This window comes from Hevea brasiliensis, chromosome 17, assembly GCF_030052815.1.
Source record: "Hevea brasiliensis isolate MT/VB/25A 57/8 chromosome 17, ASM3005281v1, whole genome shotgun sequence".
Classification (NCBI taxonomy): Eukaryota; Viridiplantae; Streptophyta; class Magnoliopsida; order Malpighiales; family Euphorbiaceae; genus Hevea; species Hevea brasiliensis.
In genome coordinates, this window is record NC_079509.1 from 7,336,361 (window position 1) to 7,353,026 (window position 16,666).

Sequence of the window (16,666 nt, forward strand, 5' to 3'; positions counted from 1 at the left end):
CCCTGACTGCCTGAAGTAGTGCCTCTACCTCTACCTCTTCCTCTGCCAACTGACTGTGAACCTCTGAGAGCAGGACTCTGAATAGATCCCTCGGCAATAGTAGGAGCTGGACTATATCTCGAAGCACTAGTACAATCTTTAGCTATATGGCCCTTGCCATCTCAGTTAAAGCAGGCTCCAGTGGCCCAGTAGCACTCCCCCCCATGAATCTTACCACAAGTCTCACAGGGGCGGGCAGAATGTGAACCCCTACTCGACTGCTGACCAGACCTAGGGGGTCTCTGTCCGGAGAATCGGCCCCTACCAAATCTTCCACCTCGACCCCTGCTGGGTCAGCTAAATTTCTTCTTTTTCCCAGAAGTCCCACCATAACTCGGCTCTACAGACTTTTCCCCCTTGTCTTTCTCTGATTTCTCAGCTTTCTCTAATTTTTCTTTGACTGGGGTTGCTTCTAATTCAATTCTCTCTAGTTCAAGTGCTTGAGACATAAGCTCTGAGAAGTTGCTGTGTCGAAAACCCACAACTTGCATCCTTATGCTGGGCTTCAAACCCGTCTCAAATCTCTTACACCTTGCCTTACTGGTAGTAAGGAGACTCCCCGCATAGTGACTCAGGCGGGAGAACTCCCTCTCATACTCTGCCACTAATCGATTTCCTTGTTTTAGACTCAGAAACTCTTGTAACTTCTGATCAACATATGCACCTGGGATGTATTTCTATCTGAACTCTCTGATGAAGTCGTCCCAGGTCAGCACTGGTGGTTCAGCTAAGCTATGTGGGATGGTCTTCCACCAATCATATGCATCCCCTTGCAGTAGCGACACAGAATACTCAAACTTTAGTTCATCTTGGCAGTGCAGCTTCTTAAATACTCTGTCCATTCTTTCAAGCCATTGCTCTGCCTCTAAAGGGTCCATTGTACCCTTGAATTCTGCAGCCCCATACTTCAATAACTTGTCATACTGTCTGGCTGGAGGCAATGGTTGTGCCACAGGTGGTTGTGGTGGAGCTTGAGCAGGCATACCCCCAGCCATTTGTTGAAACATCGCAGCCATCTCAGGCGAATCGTGCAGAAATCGCGGCATTTGCGTGGTCGCTTGACCCACTGACATTCTGCAAAGCTAGGGCTTCCCCTTGTGCCTCAGCTTCAACAGACTGCTCAACTGAGCGATCCCCTTCTTCCATTTCAGTCTGAAGTTAGGGTATCTCCTGAACAAGTAACACATGGAGATTTCCCTCCGTTAGTTCATATTCATGATGTAATGCACTGTATGTAACAAAAATGGACATTGAGCAGTTGTACTTAACAAGAAAAAGACACAAATTTATAAGTTAAAACATACTTCAAAAATTTGCTCTGATACCACTAAAACATGTCACACCTTACCCCTCTGTAAGGCATAACATGATCCCGTAGAATACCTAATGAACTACCGAACTTCACCTACCGATAACTCATTAAATACCCTACAAGGGATTTTAAAACAATTTTCTTATTTTTGATAAGTGGTGAGCATTTCTAATAAGTATTTTAAACATGTAATTAAGTTGAAAGCTAGTTGGAAATTTTGGCCTATTTTATTTTTCCGCAAATTTTATAAAAATTTTGACAGAGTTCCCTCTGTATTTTGAGAAAACAGTTCTTCAAATACCTGTAAAAAGCACTTCTAAAAATTTTCTCAACAACTGCTTCAATTTCAAACTCAATCTCAAACAATTTCTCAACACATTTATCAACTTTCAATTTCAAATCCAGTATCCAATGATCATCAAAATACTAACAATCCATTTCATTCAAATTAAATAAAATAGTTCCATTCATATTTCATTAGAAACAAAACAATTTGAATAGATCATTACAAAATTTACATTAAGAGAATTTCAAACTATAATATATATTACAACTTTATACAAATTTTATACAACTGCTCAAGACCCATTTTTACATGTCCATACATTTATGTGCAATATATACATCAAAAGAAATATTTACAATTAGGGTATAAATTATACCCGAAGACTTTAGGCTGAATGATCCTCAATCTTTAGCAGCTCAGTCTGCTGCTCCTCTCGTCTCTGTATCTACGACAACAATAGAAGTTATGAGATTTTAATGCAAACCACGTTCATTTCGAAGTATCAAAACACATTTCATAAAACCCACAGTTAAATCATGCCATTCGAAACAAATAGAATCTCAATAGCCAGAGGCTAAAGAGAAATCACATCACAAAGCTAGCTAGCTCAAATATATGGATATCCATTCACATCCTCTTCTACTGGCACACCTCAACACTTCTCCAGAGAAGGAATCAAAATTCAAAACTAATTACCTCCACTAGTCGTGCTAGTGAGGTGTTCAAATATATGGTCATGACACTGTGGTTTCAAAACTTATCTTAACAATTTGCTAAACATTGTCATTTCAAATATACACAATAACTTTCACAATTTAAATCAAACATCATAAGAATGCCATAATTCAATATTTCACATTATTCAAAACAGTAGGCAAAAGATGATTATAAAAAGTATACGTTGTGCACAAACCTCAAGTGAGTCGCCTCTTGGCCTTGACTCGGTTCCTCGGGTTTTTTTCCGGTATTCTTTTCAACTGAAACACACAATTTTATAATGTTTCAGTACTAAAACTTAACATAAATCCCAAAATAATTTAGCTTTACATTTACTTAGTTCTAACGTGTTAAATTCGACGTTCTCAAAATTTTTGTGTTTCGGGTTACTATTTACTACACTATTCAACTCAAATAGTTAACTTTCTAAGGCTTAATAGGTATGGGAACTCCAACTTCACCCACATACCACATTTTGGTCACTAAACTTGTTAGTTTTGGTTATTTACTCAAATCCTAAGTCTTTTAGGCAAATTTGGTAAATTTTAGTTTTAGAGTCCTAAGTTGCACTGTTCCATTGGTCACTTTATTGTTGGAATTTAGCAAAACTTTTTTCATAGAAAATATTCCCCATTGTCTTAAGTTTATTCTCCTTTTCGAATCACCCCAATTGGAGTTTTGTAGCTCAAGTTATAGCCAAAATACGATTCTTGTTCACGTGCCTTCGTTCATCTTGCAAATTTTGGTTCTGGCAGATTTTTGATCCAACTTTGTTCAATAATTTGATCAAGTTAAGTCCATAATTTGGTCTAATTTCCTTCATACGAAATGTTTTACTATATCTTAGGTTTCCATCGGTTCAAGATTCACCTAAATCAGAGTTTTCTAGAGAGAGTTATAGCCATTGGAACTTTACTGTTCAAATGGAAATCTGCAGTTTTGTAGGTTCAGTAACTCAACTTTGCTCAATCATTTGATTAGGTTAATGGCATAATTTGGGTTGGTGTTCTTCATGAAAGTTTTAGATCTATATCTTATCTAATTACTGGTAAAATTTCAGGTCATTTTGACCTTCCTAGCTCGAGTTATGACCAAATGAACAATTACTCATTTGGTCAGTTTGTGCAGTGGCAGCCTGCTCTCATTTCACTTTTGTCAATTGGTTCACTAAGTTTTGGTTAGTTTTTGGCCATGGTTCCTCAATGAAAATTGTGCCATTTTACGTCTATTTTCATCCCCAATTGATGGCATATCAATTGGATTTGTAAAATTTCCGTTTTGGTCCTTCAAAGTTGGTTTGGTCATGCTGCCAGCAGCATGACCATTTAACCTATGAATTTGACTTCCATTCTAACAATTCCCACACATCTCCTTTGGTCATTATTGACCATTTTTCTCTTCACAATAGGTCAAAGTCATCATTTATGTATTTCTCCAAAATTTGCCTCAAAACCCTAGGCCTCCTAACCCTAATCACACTAATTTATTGTAATTAACTAATTCAAAGCATATAAACACAATATTTCAACTCATTCAAGCATTTTAACATGTTTAACTCACTCAAACTCATGCAAATCACTCTCCCCTCCCTGCTGGACGAATTTCAGTTTAGTCCCTCATACATATTTTTTTTCATTTTAAGCATATTACAAGCTAATTCAAGCTAAAAACACAACAAGTAAACTAATCTTGTACCTTAAATCACTAACCTCTGTGTAGCAACTTCTAACTCCCCTTTTCTCTAATTTTCTTTCTTCTTTTCTTCTTTCTTTGATGACCAATCTTCTTCTTAAGTTGCCTAGACAAGCTTTAACTATGGTGGCTTACTTTTGTATGGTGAAATCTTATAATATGCAAGCTCAAAATTGAGCTTTAATGGAGGTTTTGGTGTGGGAGAGAGAGAGTAACGTTTTTTTGAAGAAGACTTGTGTTTTATTTTTTTTTCTTTTCTTTTCTTTTGTCTTTTATCTCTTTAGGAAGACCAAAAATCCATTTAATTAATTTATTAATTATATGACTTATGGCATCATGCATGATATCATGCATGATGTCATCTTCCTACACCTTTTTAACTTTTTCATTTTCTCTTTTTTTTTCTATTAGTTCTTTAATTTAATTCTCGATCCCGAAGTTTTCTTTTCTCCGATTTTATTTGCAGCTTAGGTCAGAGTCACTCTCGGGTCAATTGACCAAATTGCCCCTCGCCGGTTCATCCCGGTTTGCAAATAATTCTATATTTCTTCTGGCTCCCTGACCTAATTATTTGACTGGCTTAACAGTTCTTATTCATGATTTTCTCTTTTTCACTGTGTTCATAAGGGTCCTAAGGACCGCAGCGTCACTTTTTACGGTTCGAAATTTGAGTTTAAAATGACTTCGCAGTCATTCCCGAGAAGGTCACCCATCGCTGTGACTCTCGGCTCGTTTAACTTCTTCTGTTCTGTTTTTCTTATTTATACTTAACTAATTAAACATTACTAATTATTTGTGTTTATGGCTTATCTAGTTGTCTTAAGTGTGGTTCTAATCCCCTTAATTGTCCGGACCGACACCGGTCATCGGAACAGTGAAATCTACTAGGCTATGCAAACGGAGGTGTTACAGCGTTCGACTCAAAGAGTAAAATATCAATTTTAACCATAATTTCTATAACTATCTAAAACTAATGCACCCTGTAGAATGAAATGCAACATCGGTAATATTTTCACATCATAACAGCAAAAAGGTAATTTGGAGCACTCACACACCCAGTAATATCAAATCATAAATATAAGGGAGCTAATCCCCTATACAGCTCTCTTTAATCCAACCTGTGCCAGCGAAGAACTAAAGCCGGACTTTCGCTTAATAAACTAAATCGAGGTCCCAGCGAAGAACTCAAGACGTGTCTACCCCAAAAGACCGGGTCCCAGTGAAGATCTAAAGCCGTGTCTACCCGTCCTATCCATAACCAACACCACATCACACGCACGCCAATGCACGCACACTGCTCCAAATTACCACAACAACATCCATGGCACTTTAACAGTTGTGAATGCAACATAAAATATGCCTAAAGTTTAACTATATAGATATATGCATATAAGTGATGCATGGGCATGCTTGAACATATAATAATATCGAAATTATAATTAAAATTAATATTTTACTCACAAACTTGACAGCAGTCACTGTGGCAGCTGGGCGGAGGAAGAAGGCTGTCCCGGCTCACCTGACAGTTTTATTACAATCATTTAATAAATTTAACTCAATACAAACTAAGAAAAAGACCAAAGACGTCCTAAGTCGTGCCGAAAATTCGGTAGAGTCTCTCCTATACCTAGGACCTACCCAACTTGCAAATAGGTTTAAAACACACTTCTATATCCACCAACCATACACCCACAACTCAATCATATCACACAGCCCCTCCTGGGCCCATCCAAACAGTTATCAATCACAATATGTAAAATTACAGTTTAATCCTTATAATTAACTCATTTTGCAAAAATTACCCAAATAAACTCTAAAAATTTTAAAACTTTGCCCCGTGGTCCTTAGCAATATTACTAGGCTAATGCAAAAAGAATCATAATTTTCTGAGCTACCACGAATATTTTATGGATTTTTAATCCCATTTAAGCACTAGAAAATTACGGAAAAGTAAGGTTGGGGTTTACCTATGCCGATTTCGATCTCGGGAACGCGCTCGAGGCATCTGACAATGGTGGGGTAGCCAAAATCTCGATCCAATTTCAAGACTTTTTTGGTAGCCGGTCTATCTGGCTGGAAATTCACAAATCCAGACAACTGTCCAATTTTCGCGAATTGAAGGTACCTACACGAAGCCTACAACACGGGGGTTAGTATAAAATTTTTACAGAATTTTTTTAAGCTCATTTAATGTTCAGAAAAACAATGCGAAGTTTCATGGGACTCACCGAAAAACGGTGTTGGAAAATTTTGAAATTTATATTGTCGCGAAGCTCTCGACGAGTGGAGCGCTCTGGTACTCTCAGTTTCCTGGTGGGATTCACGGTTTGCGAGAAATCTAGCCAAAAATTTGAAATGGGCTAAAACTTTCCGGACAAAATTAGACAAACCGCTGGATGAATTTTAGTGTTCTTGGTGTCTATGGAAAGCTCTCGAGGTGTAGATGGTGTTTGACACAAGACCCGGCCTAATTGGTGGCCGGATCGGCTGGATTTCAGCCGGGAAGGTAAAGCGTCGCGCGCGCGCATGGGAGGCGTTCGCGTGCGTTTTTCGGCCACCTGAAACGACGGCCGGGCATGGGGAGGCATCGGGGCGGCGCGCCAGCAAGGTGGGGAGGCGCGCCAGCAAGGTGGGGAGGCGGCGGCGCGGCCTGGGGATGAGGGAGGAGAGAGAAAACGGGAGGGGAAGAAGGAGGGACGGGACGCGCGGGGGAATGGAAGAAAAGAAGAAGAAGGCCGGTCCAATTCAAGATACAAAATTTTAAATTTTTACTCTGCCTTGGGACCGAAAACGAAGTCCAAAAATTTTGAAAAAATTTCAGAAAACTCAGAAAAATCCATAGAATCCAAATATATTTTTAGTTTTGTCACGTGGTCTTTAAATTAATTTTTAAAAATCATTAAAGTTTTATATTTTGGAAAAATTGAACCCGATTTCTAAAACCTGAAAAATTTCAAATAATTTTCCTAAAATTTAAATAAAATTAAAATATTAATATTACTCACAAAATAATAAATTTAAAAATTTAAGGTGTTACAATTAATACATATATACAAAACTAATAATATTGATCTAAATATTTATCACTTGTTATTTTAAAAAATAAATAGTTTGATTTCTTTTTCTTTTTGATGTCGTGTATGTCCTTTGCATTCTCACGCAATGTATAATAATCAACATAAAAAAAAAAAAAAAAAAAGTTTGATTGCTTGAATTAGTTTGCTATTTTTTTTAATAAAGTTGCAATTTAATTACCATATATTTAATTAAAAAGAATTAAAGGACATAAATTTAACTTTTATAATTTTCAATATATAATTAATAAATACAAAATTTATCTAAAATGCAATATATATTTTAAATTAACATTCATTTAGTATTTTATTCATGTTTATTTTTATAGTTGTATTTTTAGTCAAATGTATATATGAAAAATATAGTAATTTTTTTTTATAAAAGAATATTTTGTTAAAAAATAAATACTATATTACAAGCCAACCATGGTGTTATTCTGTAAAGTATATTTTTCTTGAATTTTTTCCTTTTTTTCTCAAAAAAAAAAAAAGTTATTAAATACTAATAGTTTCATTTTTCACATTCATTAAAATTAATAAGATTTTTTTTTCTCACATTCACCATGTTTAACTTGCACATTATACACAGAATTTTCATCAAACCATATTTATTTCATTTCATTTCATGGTTTTCTTCCCCTTTGTGGATCTCATTTTTCTGAAAATCTTCACCTTATGTCAGATTTTGCATGCTTTAACAGTTTAATATATTTTTTTTTCAGTTCTGAAAGTTATTAATTATTGTTTATTATTGACAGATAAACATATTTTTCAATATTTTCCTTATTTTTTTTTCTGAAAAATGATAATTGAAATTTTCTTAAAAAATAGAAAATAGAGGAACACACTTTGTGGATCTCATCTTTTGTTTTATTTAAACTCTGTTAATTAAAAAAAAAAAACTCCCTAAATTAAAATGGTGTTAAATGAAAAAAATTATAAGTGCATTCATTATATGTATAATTAACTAAATGTCTGTATTTTTGCATGTGGATTTATTAATTTATTAATTTTTAGTATTTAAATTGTTAATTTATTTATATTTATAATTAATATTATTCAATTATAATACAATAAAATGCATATAAATTATTAAAAGACACATCTTTAAAATGCATTAAAAATTTAGAAAATGTCAAAAGAAATAATTATTAGCATAAACTTAAATTAATATCCCAAATAATTAAAAATATATAAATAAAAAGTAAAATAAAACATAAAAAAAAACTTCAATTTGAAAATTGCAATCAATTCATTTTAAATATAATATTATAATTTAATACATTTTTATCATTTTCTTATTTGTATATTTAAAATTGATAATTAATATTATTCAATTATAATACAATAAAATGCATATAATTATTAAAAGACACATCTTTAAAATGCATTAAAAATTTAGAAAATGTCAAAAGAAATAATTATTAGTATAAACTTAAATTAATATCTCAAATAATTAAAAATATATAAATAAAAAGTAAAATAAAACATAAAAAAAAACTTCAATTTGAAAATTGCAATCAATTCATTTTAAATATAATATTATAATTTAATACATTTTTATCATTTTCTTATTTGTATATTTAAAATTGATAATTAATATTATTCAATTATAATACAATAAAATGCATATAATTATTAAAAGACACATCTTTAAAATGCATTAAAAATTTAGAAAATGTCAAAAGAAATAATTATTAGTATAAACTTAAATTAATATCCCAAATAATTAAAAATACATAAATAAAAAGTAAAATAAAACATAAAAAAAAACTTCAATTTGAAAATTGCAATCAATTCATTTTAGATATAATATTATAATTTAATACATTTTTATCATTTTCTTATTTGTATATTTAAAATTGATAATTAATATTATTCAATTATAATACAATAAAATGCATATAATTATTAAAAGACACATCTTTAAAATGCATTAAAAATTTAGAAAATGTCAAAAGAAATAATTATTAGTATAAACTTAAATTAACATCCCAAATAATTAAAAATACATAAATAAAAAGTAAAATAAAACATTAAAAAAAAACTTCAATTTGAAAATTGCAATCAATTCATTTTAAATATAATATTATAATTTAATACATTTTTATCATTTTCTTATTTGTATATTTAAAATTGATAATTAATATTATTCAATTATAATACAATAAAATGCATATAATTATTAAAAGACACATCTTTAAAATGCATTAAAAATTTAGAAAATGTCAAAAGAAATAATTATTAGTATAAACTTAAATTAATATCCCAAATAATTAAAAATATATAAATAAAAAGTAAAATAAAACATAAAAAAAACTTCAATTTGAAAATTGCAATCAATTCATTTAAAATATAATATTATAATTTAATTCATTTTTATCATTTTCTTATTTGTATATTTAAAATTGATAATTAATATTATTCAATTATAATACAATAAAATGCATATAATTATTAAAAGACACATCTTTAAAATGCATTAAAAATTTAGAAAATGTGAAAAGAAATAATTATTAGTATAAACTTAAATTAATATCCCAAATAATTAAAAATATATAAATAAAAAGTAAAATAAAACATAAAAAAAACTTCAATTTTAAAATTGCACTCAATTCATTTTAAATATAATATTATAATTTAATACATTTTTATCATTTTCTTATTTGTATATTTAAAATTGATTATAAAAATTTTGAGAGTTGGACAATTGAATAATATTTTTCCGCATGTGATAATATAAGATTATTTAAATAATATTATGTAAATTATACATTAATTATATATAAGTAATTTAATGTAGGAGATATTTAAGTAGATAATATTGTAATAATGATACAAAATTCTCTTCAAATATGAAGGCAAGTTTAAAATGATAACAATGATACAAAGTTCATATTTATTATTTAATTAATATAAAAAAAATTCAATAATTTATTTTTGTACAAAAAGAAAATAGATTTATTAATGAAAAATAAAAATACAAAAATGGAGTATAGATTAACATATAATATTTTTGCATAATGAATTTATAAAAGAAAACAATATAAAAAATTTTTCAATAATGCATTTTATTGCAAAGACCTTAATTTCTTAAAAATTAATTTTTAAAAAAAATAATAATTTAAATAATAAAGATTAAGATAATAATGTCAATAATAATGGTACATTTGAATATTCACAACATATTGCTATGCATAATTCAATAGAAATCAACTTTTTTATATCTAATTTAAAATTTATTATTTCACTTTTTATTAATTATTTAATATATATTCTAACTTAATTATTAATTTTTATAGAATGTAACTATAATCCTCTCACTTTTATACTTTATTTTCAATGTTTATATATATCCAATTTAGATTTTCAATAAAATTACATTTCCTATCAAATTTGGTAATATATTTTTTTATAAAAAAACAAATTAATATATATAATTTAAATATATCATCATAAAAATAAAAAAATTAAAAATTAAAAAATATAAAAGTTTCATCATAAAGATCAATAGATAAATGATCCTGAAAATATTTAAATTTAATTGAATAAATATACCTATATATTTTATAAATTTTAGCTATAATTATAATATTAAACAAAATTAATTTTATTTTAAATTATAGCAACAATCATGATAATAATCAATATTATGACAAAAGTAGTTGCTCTGTTTTATTAATTAAAAATCAAATTTGAAGGAAGATAATTTTATTAATTAAAAATCAAATTTGAAGGAAGATAATAATTTAAGTCATAAAAATTAAGATAATAATATTAATAATAACAATTAAAAGAAAAATAAAAAAAATTAAACAATTAATATAAAAAAGAGAATTATGCACTAATTTTTTTTTATAATAAATGATATGTGATAAAATAAAATAAAAAATCTTACGACAATATTACAAAATACATATCTGCTTTATATATGAATATAATTATATATAGAGGTAGAGACAGATAGGCTCTAAATAATTTTTCTTTAGAGTGCTTGGAAATTAACACAAGAAATATCAGCCATGTCTCGTGGTCGGCGAAATTACCTTTCTAACCTGGGCCACAGTTTTTCCATTTTGAGCTTGAGAATCATGTGATCATATTCAAAGTCCTTATTTTTCTCTCCTTTTTTTTAGTTTTCTCTTTCCAACGGCGGGTCTCTCTACTCCATGGTACGCACTATCTACACGCTACTCACACGCAAACACTACATATACGCCCCTCCTCATAATCCTTAGTAACCAACATTGACTCTCTTCTACTCATTTTTGCAAGAAGAAGATAAACCTACATCATTCTCCCTCATTTAATACTCATCACCATGTTAATCTTTCTCATTATCTTTGTCTTTCTAGGGTTTTACCTCTTTTCTTTCTTCTTTTCTCTCTTTCAAGAATTCCACAAAACTCGTATGAAATCACTCTCCGCTCATGGTGGCCCTCCTTCTTATCCAATTATTGGCTGTTTGATGTCTTTCTACAAGAATCGCTATCGCCTCTTAGACTGGTACACCGACCTTTTATCTGTGTCTCCAACACAAACCATTGTAGTGGAGCGGCTAGGTGCTCGCCGCACTGTAGTCACCGCTAACCCGGCCAATGTAGAGCATATGCTCAAAACCAACTTTAGTAACTTCCCTAAAGGCAAACCCTTCACTGAAATCCTCGGGGACCTTCTTGGGTGTGGTATTTTTAATGTTGATGGTGAATTATGGTGCACTCAACGTAAGCTGGCTATCCACAAGTTCAGCACTAAGTCTTTGAGGGAATTCGTGGTTAAGACGCTGCAGGAAGAAGTGGAGAATCGTTTAATACCGCTTCTGGAAAAAGCTGCAGATGATGAAAAGGTTCTGGATTTGCAAGATGTGTTAAGGAGATTTGCATTTGATATTGTGGGTCGGGTTTCTTTGGGCACAGATCCCTTTTGCTTGGATCTTTCACGTCCCTTGCCGCCTCTTGTCAAGGCGTTTGATACTGCTTCTGAGATAAGCGCCATGCGTGGAACTGCACCTGTTTATGCCGTGTGGAAGACAAAGCGAATGATGAATATGGGCGCTGAAAAAAAGCTCAAACAAGCAATCAAGCTCGTCCATAGCTCAGTTCTAGAGATTGTCCAAAGCAAGAAGATGGTTCTTGAGAATGACCAAGAAAGAAAATTGGACAATGATCTTTTGTCTAGATTGTTATCAGCTGGCCACGATGAGGAAGTTATAAGAGACATGCTAATAAGTTTCATTATGGCTGGAAGAGACACAACATCAGCAGCAATGACTTGGCTCTTTTGGTTGCTCTCCAAGCACCAGTCCTCAGAGGAAATGATTGTGGATGAAGTCCAAACATTACTCAACAATGGTGAAAGGGCCATAGATTATGAACTACTTAAAGACATGAACTTCTTGAAAGCATGTTTATGCGAGTCCATGAGATTGTATCCTCCAGTTGCGTGGGACTCCAAGCATGCTCTTGCAGATGATGTGTTGCCGGATGGGACTTTTATAGGGAAGGGAGATAGAGTGACCTACTTTCCCTATGGAATGGGCAGAATGGATAGTCTGTGGGGCAAGGACCGCTTCGAATTCAAACCAGAGCGGTGGCTAGAGCAACCTGTTGGGTTGGGGAGGGGTGGTGCGACGCTGAAGTCTGTGAGTCCATACGAGTTTCCGGTGTTCCAAGCGGGTCCAAGGGTGTGCCTTGGGAAGGAGATGGCGTTTATACAGATGAAGTATGTGGTGGCTTCGGTGCTGGGGCAGTTCGAGGTGAGACCGGTTAGGGAGGAGCAGCCCGTTTTTGTTCCTCTGTTGACGGCGCACATGGCTGGTGGGCTGAAGGTCACGGTCAAGAGGAGGAGATGAGAATGGTTCCACTTGCATGCACTTGTAAATTAATTAGTCGCCAAATTGAAGCCGTGCTAAGACTCCAACGTCTAGTCGTTTTCTTGGAAAATCCAATAAATTTGCTTTAGACAATGTTATATTCCAACGACAAGCTGTAGACTCTGAATTCTTCAGCCCGCCAAATATATATGTATTACACTTTGAAAAAAAGGAATCTTTTAACGGCCCTTAATTTATTACTTTATCCAATAATTTCTATTGTAATTACAATTAGATTTGACCGTAAATATTTTCCAAATGAATACACAGCTAGGATCCATGAATTGATATTGGTCCTGAAGTGAAGGCTTATGGTTTGGTTTCACTTTCATGGGGATGCACAGTGTATCCTGAAAACAGATTTTGTGATTCTTTTGACATGATTTGATCAATCACAAATTTGAATGATGGCCGCATGCAAATTACAAATGAAGCAAGCATGCAAAAAAGATCACAATCCATGTATTCACATCACGGGATTGATTAATTAGGATTTGATTATGACTGGCAGATCATTTGGTGGTTGCATTTTCTTTCTTTTTTAATGCTTTTCTTTGCAAACTTCAGATTGCCTTCATATACGAATGTATTAAAAAACAATTGTATTATAAACATCCAATTATAGCTCTTCATATTGGAGTCAATGTCAATTGCTTCAACTAAAAAAATATATATCAAATACTATATTTAATTATTTTTATCGATAAATTTAAAAAATTATACTTATCAATTACTGTATATCGGAAGGGTGTGTGGTGATGATATATAGTTCAGATACTTCACGAAGCCTCTGATATTTCTGCACAAATAAAATATAATATGGATTGTTTTGACGAGAAGATTCGAAAGTTGATAAAGAATGTATTAGCCCGGAAATTAAGGTCCAACTTCCAAGTTCTTGCTTTCATGGGCTGATAGAAAATATTACTATATAACTATTTTGAAATTTGTGATTGTGGGGTGGTGAGGAGGAATGGATTAATTAAAACATAACTCCACCGCTTAAATTATCTTGTCCTAATTTTCTGAACATAAATGTTATTTAATTCATATTTCTGAGATGCTGAGTCTTTCCAAATCCTGTGGTGCAAGCTTTTGAATTTTATTTCCAGTTTAGTCCTCTCATCCAAATCCAATGAGCAATGTTTCAAGAAATTTTCATTAATAATGCAGGATAAACACATGAAATTATTTCATGTCACTACAACGGATAAATTTTAATCATTGATTATGATAGACCTCAAACTTATTAATTAATGATTATAATAAAATTATTATATATACAATAATTAATTGCCAAAAAGATTAAAAAGATCAGTACAAGCAAGTGTTTACAAGCAAGTGTTTAGGGCTTAATTATATATATATATATATGTATATATATATAATGTCCTTTTGCCAAAATTTCACCCCCAAGTGGATTCTCTGAGTTAATGATTTCCCTGACTTTCCTGGAAATTGATTAGAACATACATGCATATAACGCTAGTTGATTAAAAAGATGCGGATGAATCAATTAACCTCTCTGTTGCAACAGGGTTCTAAGCGGTTGTACATTTAATTTACAGAAACCAAGCACGAATGGCTGACTAACTATTCTGAACTGGTGAAAGTGTACGTCGAGATTGGATCACGTTGAAGTTACTAGACAACCAAGAAAGCACAGAATCCCTACCTATATTCATCCTCTTTCTCAAAAGCTAATTCATGATTTTATATGTTTTGGTCTAATGTGCTGCTAAAATCTTGTGTAACAAATATGATTTATAAATCTCAGAGCACAATAGCCTTTTTTTTTTTTTCCCCCAAAGGTTGAACTTTCATTACGCCTCAACAGGCAAAGAGCCCAAATGGGTTCAACTGGTGTCCATAGAACGATATTGTACGCAGATAACATCTGCTGACTAAGGAGCAAATAATTCAAAGAAAGAGCTACTCTAAAGAATCACAAAGAGAGAAGTAGATGGAGAAAGTTACAACACTAGAACAAGACCTACATTTATTGCTGTGGACCTGTGTTGCCATAATTAATAAGTTGCAACGAATGAAGACAGACAAAGAATTCCCCTCGGGATTCCATGAAAACAATGGGCACGTACATCATTTAAGTATGTCATCAATTAAGAGATAGTTGAACAACTCCCAAACCCTAGCAACCGGTTGGATATGCTAGCTAGTAGCTAGCTTACATGCCCATGTGAGACTGCATGAGTGATAGCCAGATACTGATAGGTCATGTGCTTGAGCAACATGTGAACTATAAGTACAAGCTGGATTTATCTCGATGACCCGTGCATTTGGCAGTTCTTCCATTTTCAGCAACAGTCTATCCTATACCTGGTAAGCGTCATTGCACTGGGTATAGATAGACCCAAAATGGGAGAACATGCAGAACAGGGAATCCTGCTGGAAGAGTCCCAACCACTCCTTGCATGTAACCCGTTTTTCTTTGGGCTTTCACAATTCGAGACAATAAAACAGAACTGTCCAAAGAAGCTATATTTCTTTGCTTCTCAAGAAAGCTACCATTTTGCTCTCTTGATTTCTGTACACTGTTGAGACGCTCACAATGCCGATCCCAGCTTTGTTCTCCATGGCCCGAATGTTAGCAATGAAACCAAAGATGATAACATGGAGACCCAGAGAAAGTTCTTTCTCTAGTCACACTTAAAATATATATTCGGTATAATGTAATTCAAAAAAAAAAAAAAAGCAATGAAAAAGTGTACTTTAATCGACTTTTACTAAACACATGGGTGGGAAATTTACAGGGCTGATTGTAATTTTCCAGAGCTAAGGAAGTCTGCGTCAGGATATTAAGCTCAAAATTCTGAATTTAAGTAGCTTCCCGTACGTGTGCTTTGTTGGAGAGAACTCTCTTAACACACAATATAAGACAATCAAATGACCAAAACAGAACATCCAAAATATAGTGCTCCTATCTAATGATCTTCCTAAAAAGCAAATTTATCCATTTTTTGATTAAATAACTTTTCAGCCTATTTGAAAACTAAATATTTATAAGAATTTACTTTTATTTATTTTTTAATTCAAAAAATTTCATTTAAAAAAAAACAGATTAAAAGTTGTGCAATCAAATTCTTTTCTTGCCTTATTTTAAAGGAAGCCTTCGAGAAATGAGGGAAATAGAAATACTAATTTGAAGAAAGAATTGAGTGGGCAACTGCAAGCAGCAAATGAGGGGACCAAAGCCAAATAGAATCAGGCAGAGCAACAACTGTAACACTATTGCAAAAAGTGTTACAAACCAAAAATTGAAATAGAAACATCCATGAGCACAAGGGTATTGTCATGACACAACCTATGGGCCGGACCGGCACAGGACCTGGGCCAGCCTAAAACCCCCGACACCCGTAGTAAGCCTAACTATTCCTCAACCCAACTCTAAGGCTTATTTGGGCTCAATTTCAAAAATTTAACCGGACAAAGTCTGGCCATAAAATGGACCATTCAATGGGAAGTTTTTGACTCGCCCAACCTGTAAACAAAATATATAATAAATTAGGGAGCTCAACTCACCCTCCACATAATCAAAATATTATAACTCAAATGGGAGCTCAGCTCCCTCATCCAATCCAATCATGCATACAGTTAATAATTTTACAGGTCTAACATAACTTTTATAATACTGGTCCAAAATAAAAATAAGAGCT

General features: G+C 32.4%; 1 protein-coding gene across 1 annotated transcript; it reads left to right on the forward strand.

Annotated features, from left to right (window-relative positions):
- Nucleotides 1-11,347: 11,347 nt before the first annotated feature.
- On the forward strand, nt 11,348-13,189 carry LOC110665259 (cytochrome P450 94B3). The gene has a single exon (XM_021825289.2). The coding sequence runs from the start codon at nt 11,442-11,444 to the stop codon at nt 12,969-12,971; it is 1,530 nt and encodes a 509-aa protein (XP_021680981.2). The 5' UTR covers nt 11,348-11,441; the 3' UTR covers nt 12,972-13,189.
- Nucleotides 13,190-16,666: the final 3,477 nt, after the last annotated feature.

Bases quoted from the DNA above. Each gene is read 5' to 3' on its own strand.
- LOC110665259 (XM_021825289.2), top strand. From the start codon at position 11,442: ATGTTAATCTTTCTCATTATCTTTGTCTTTCTAGGGTTTTACCTCTTT.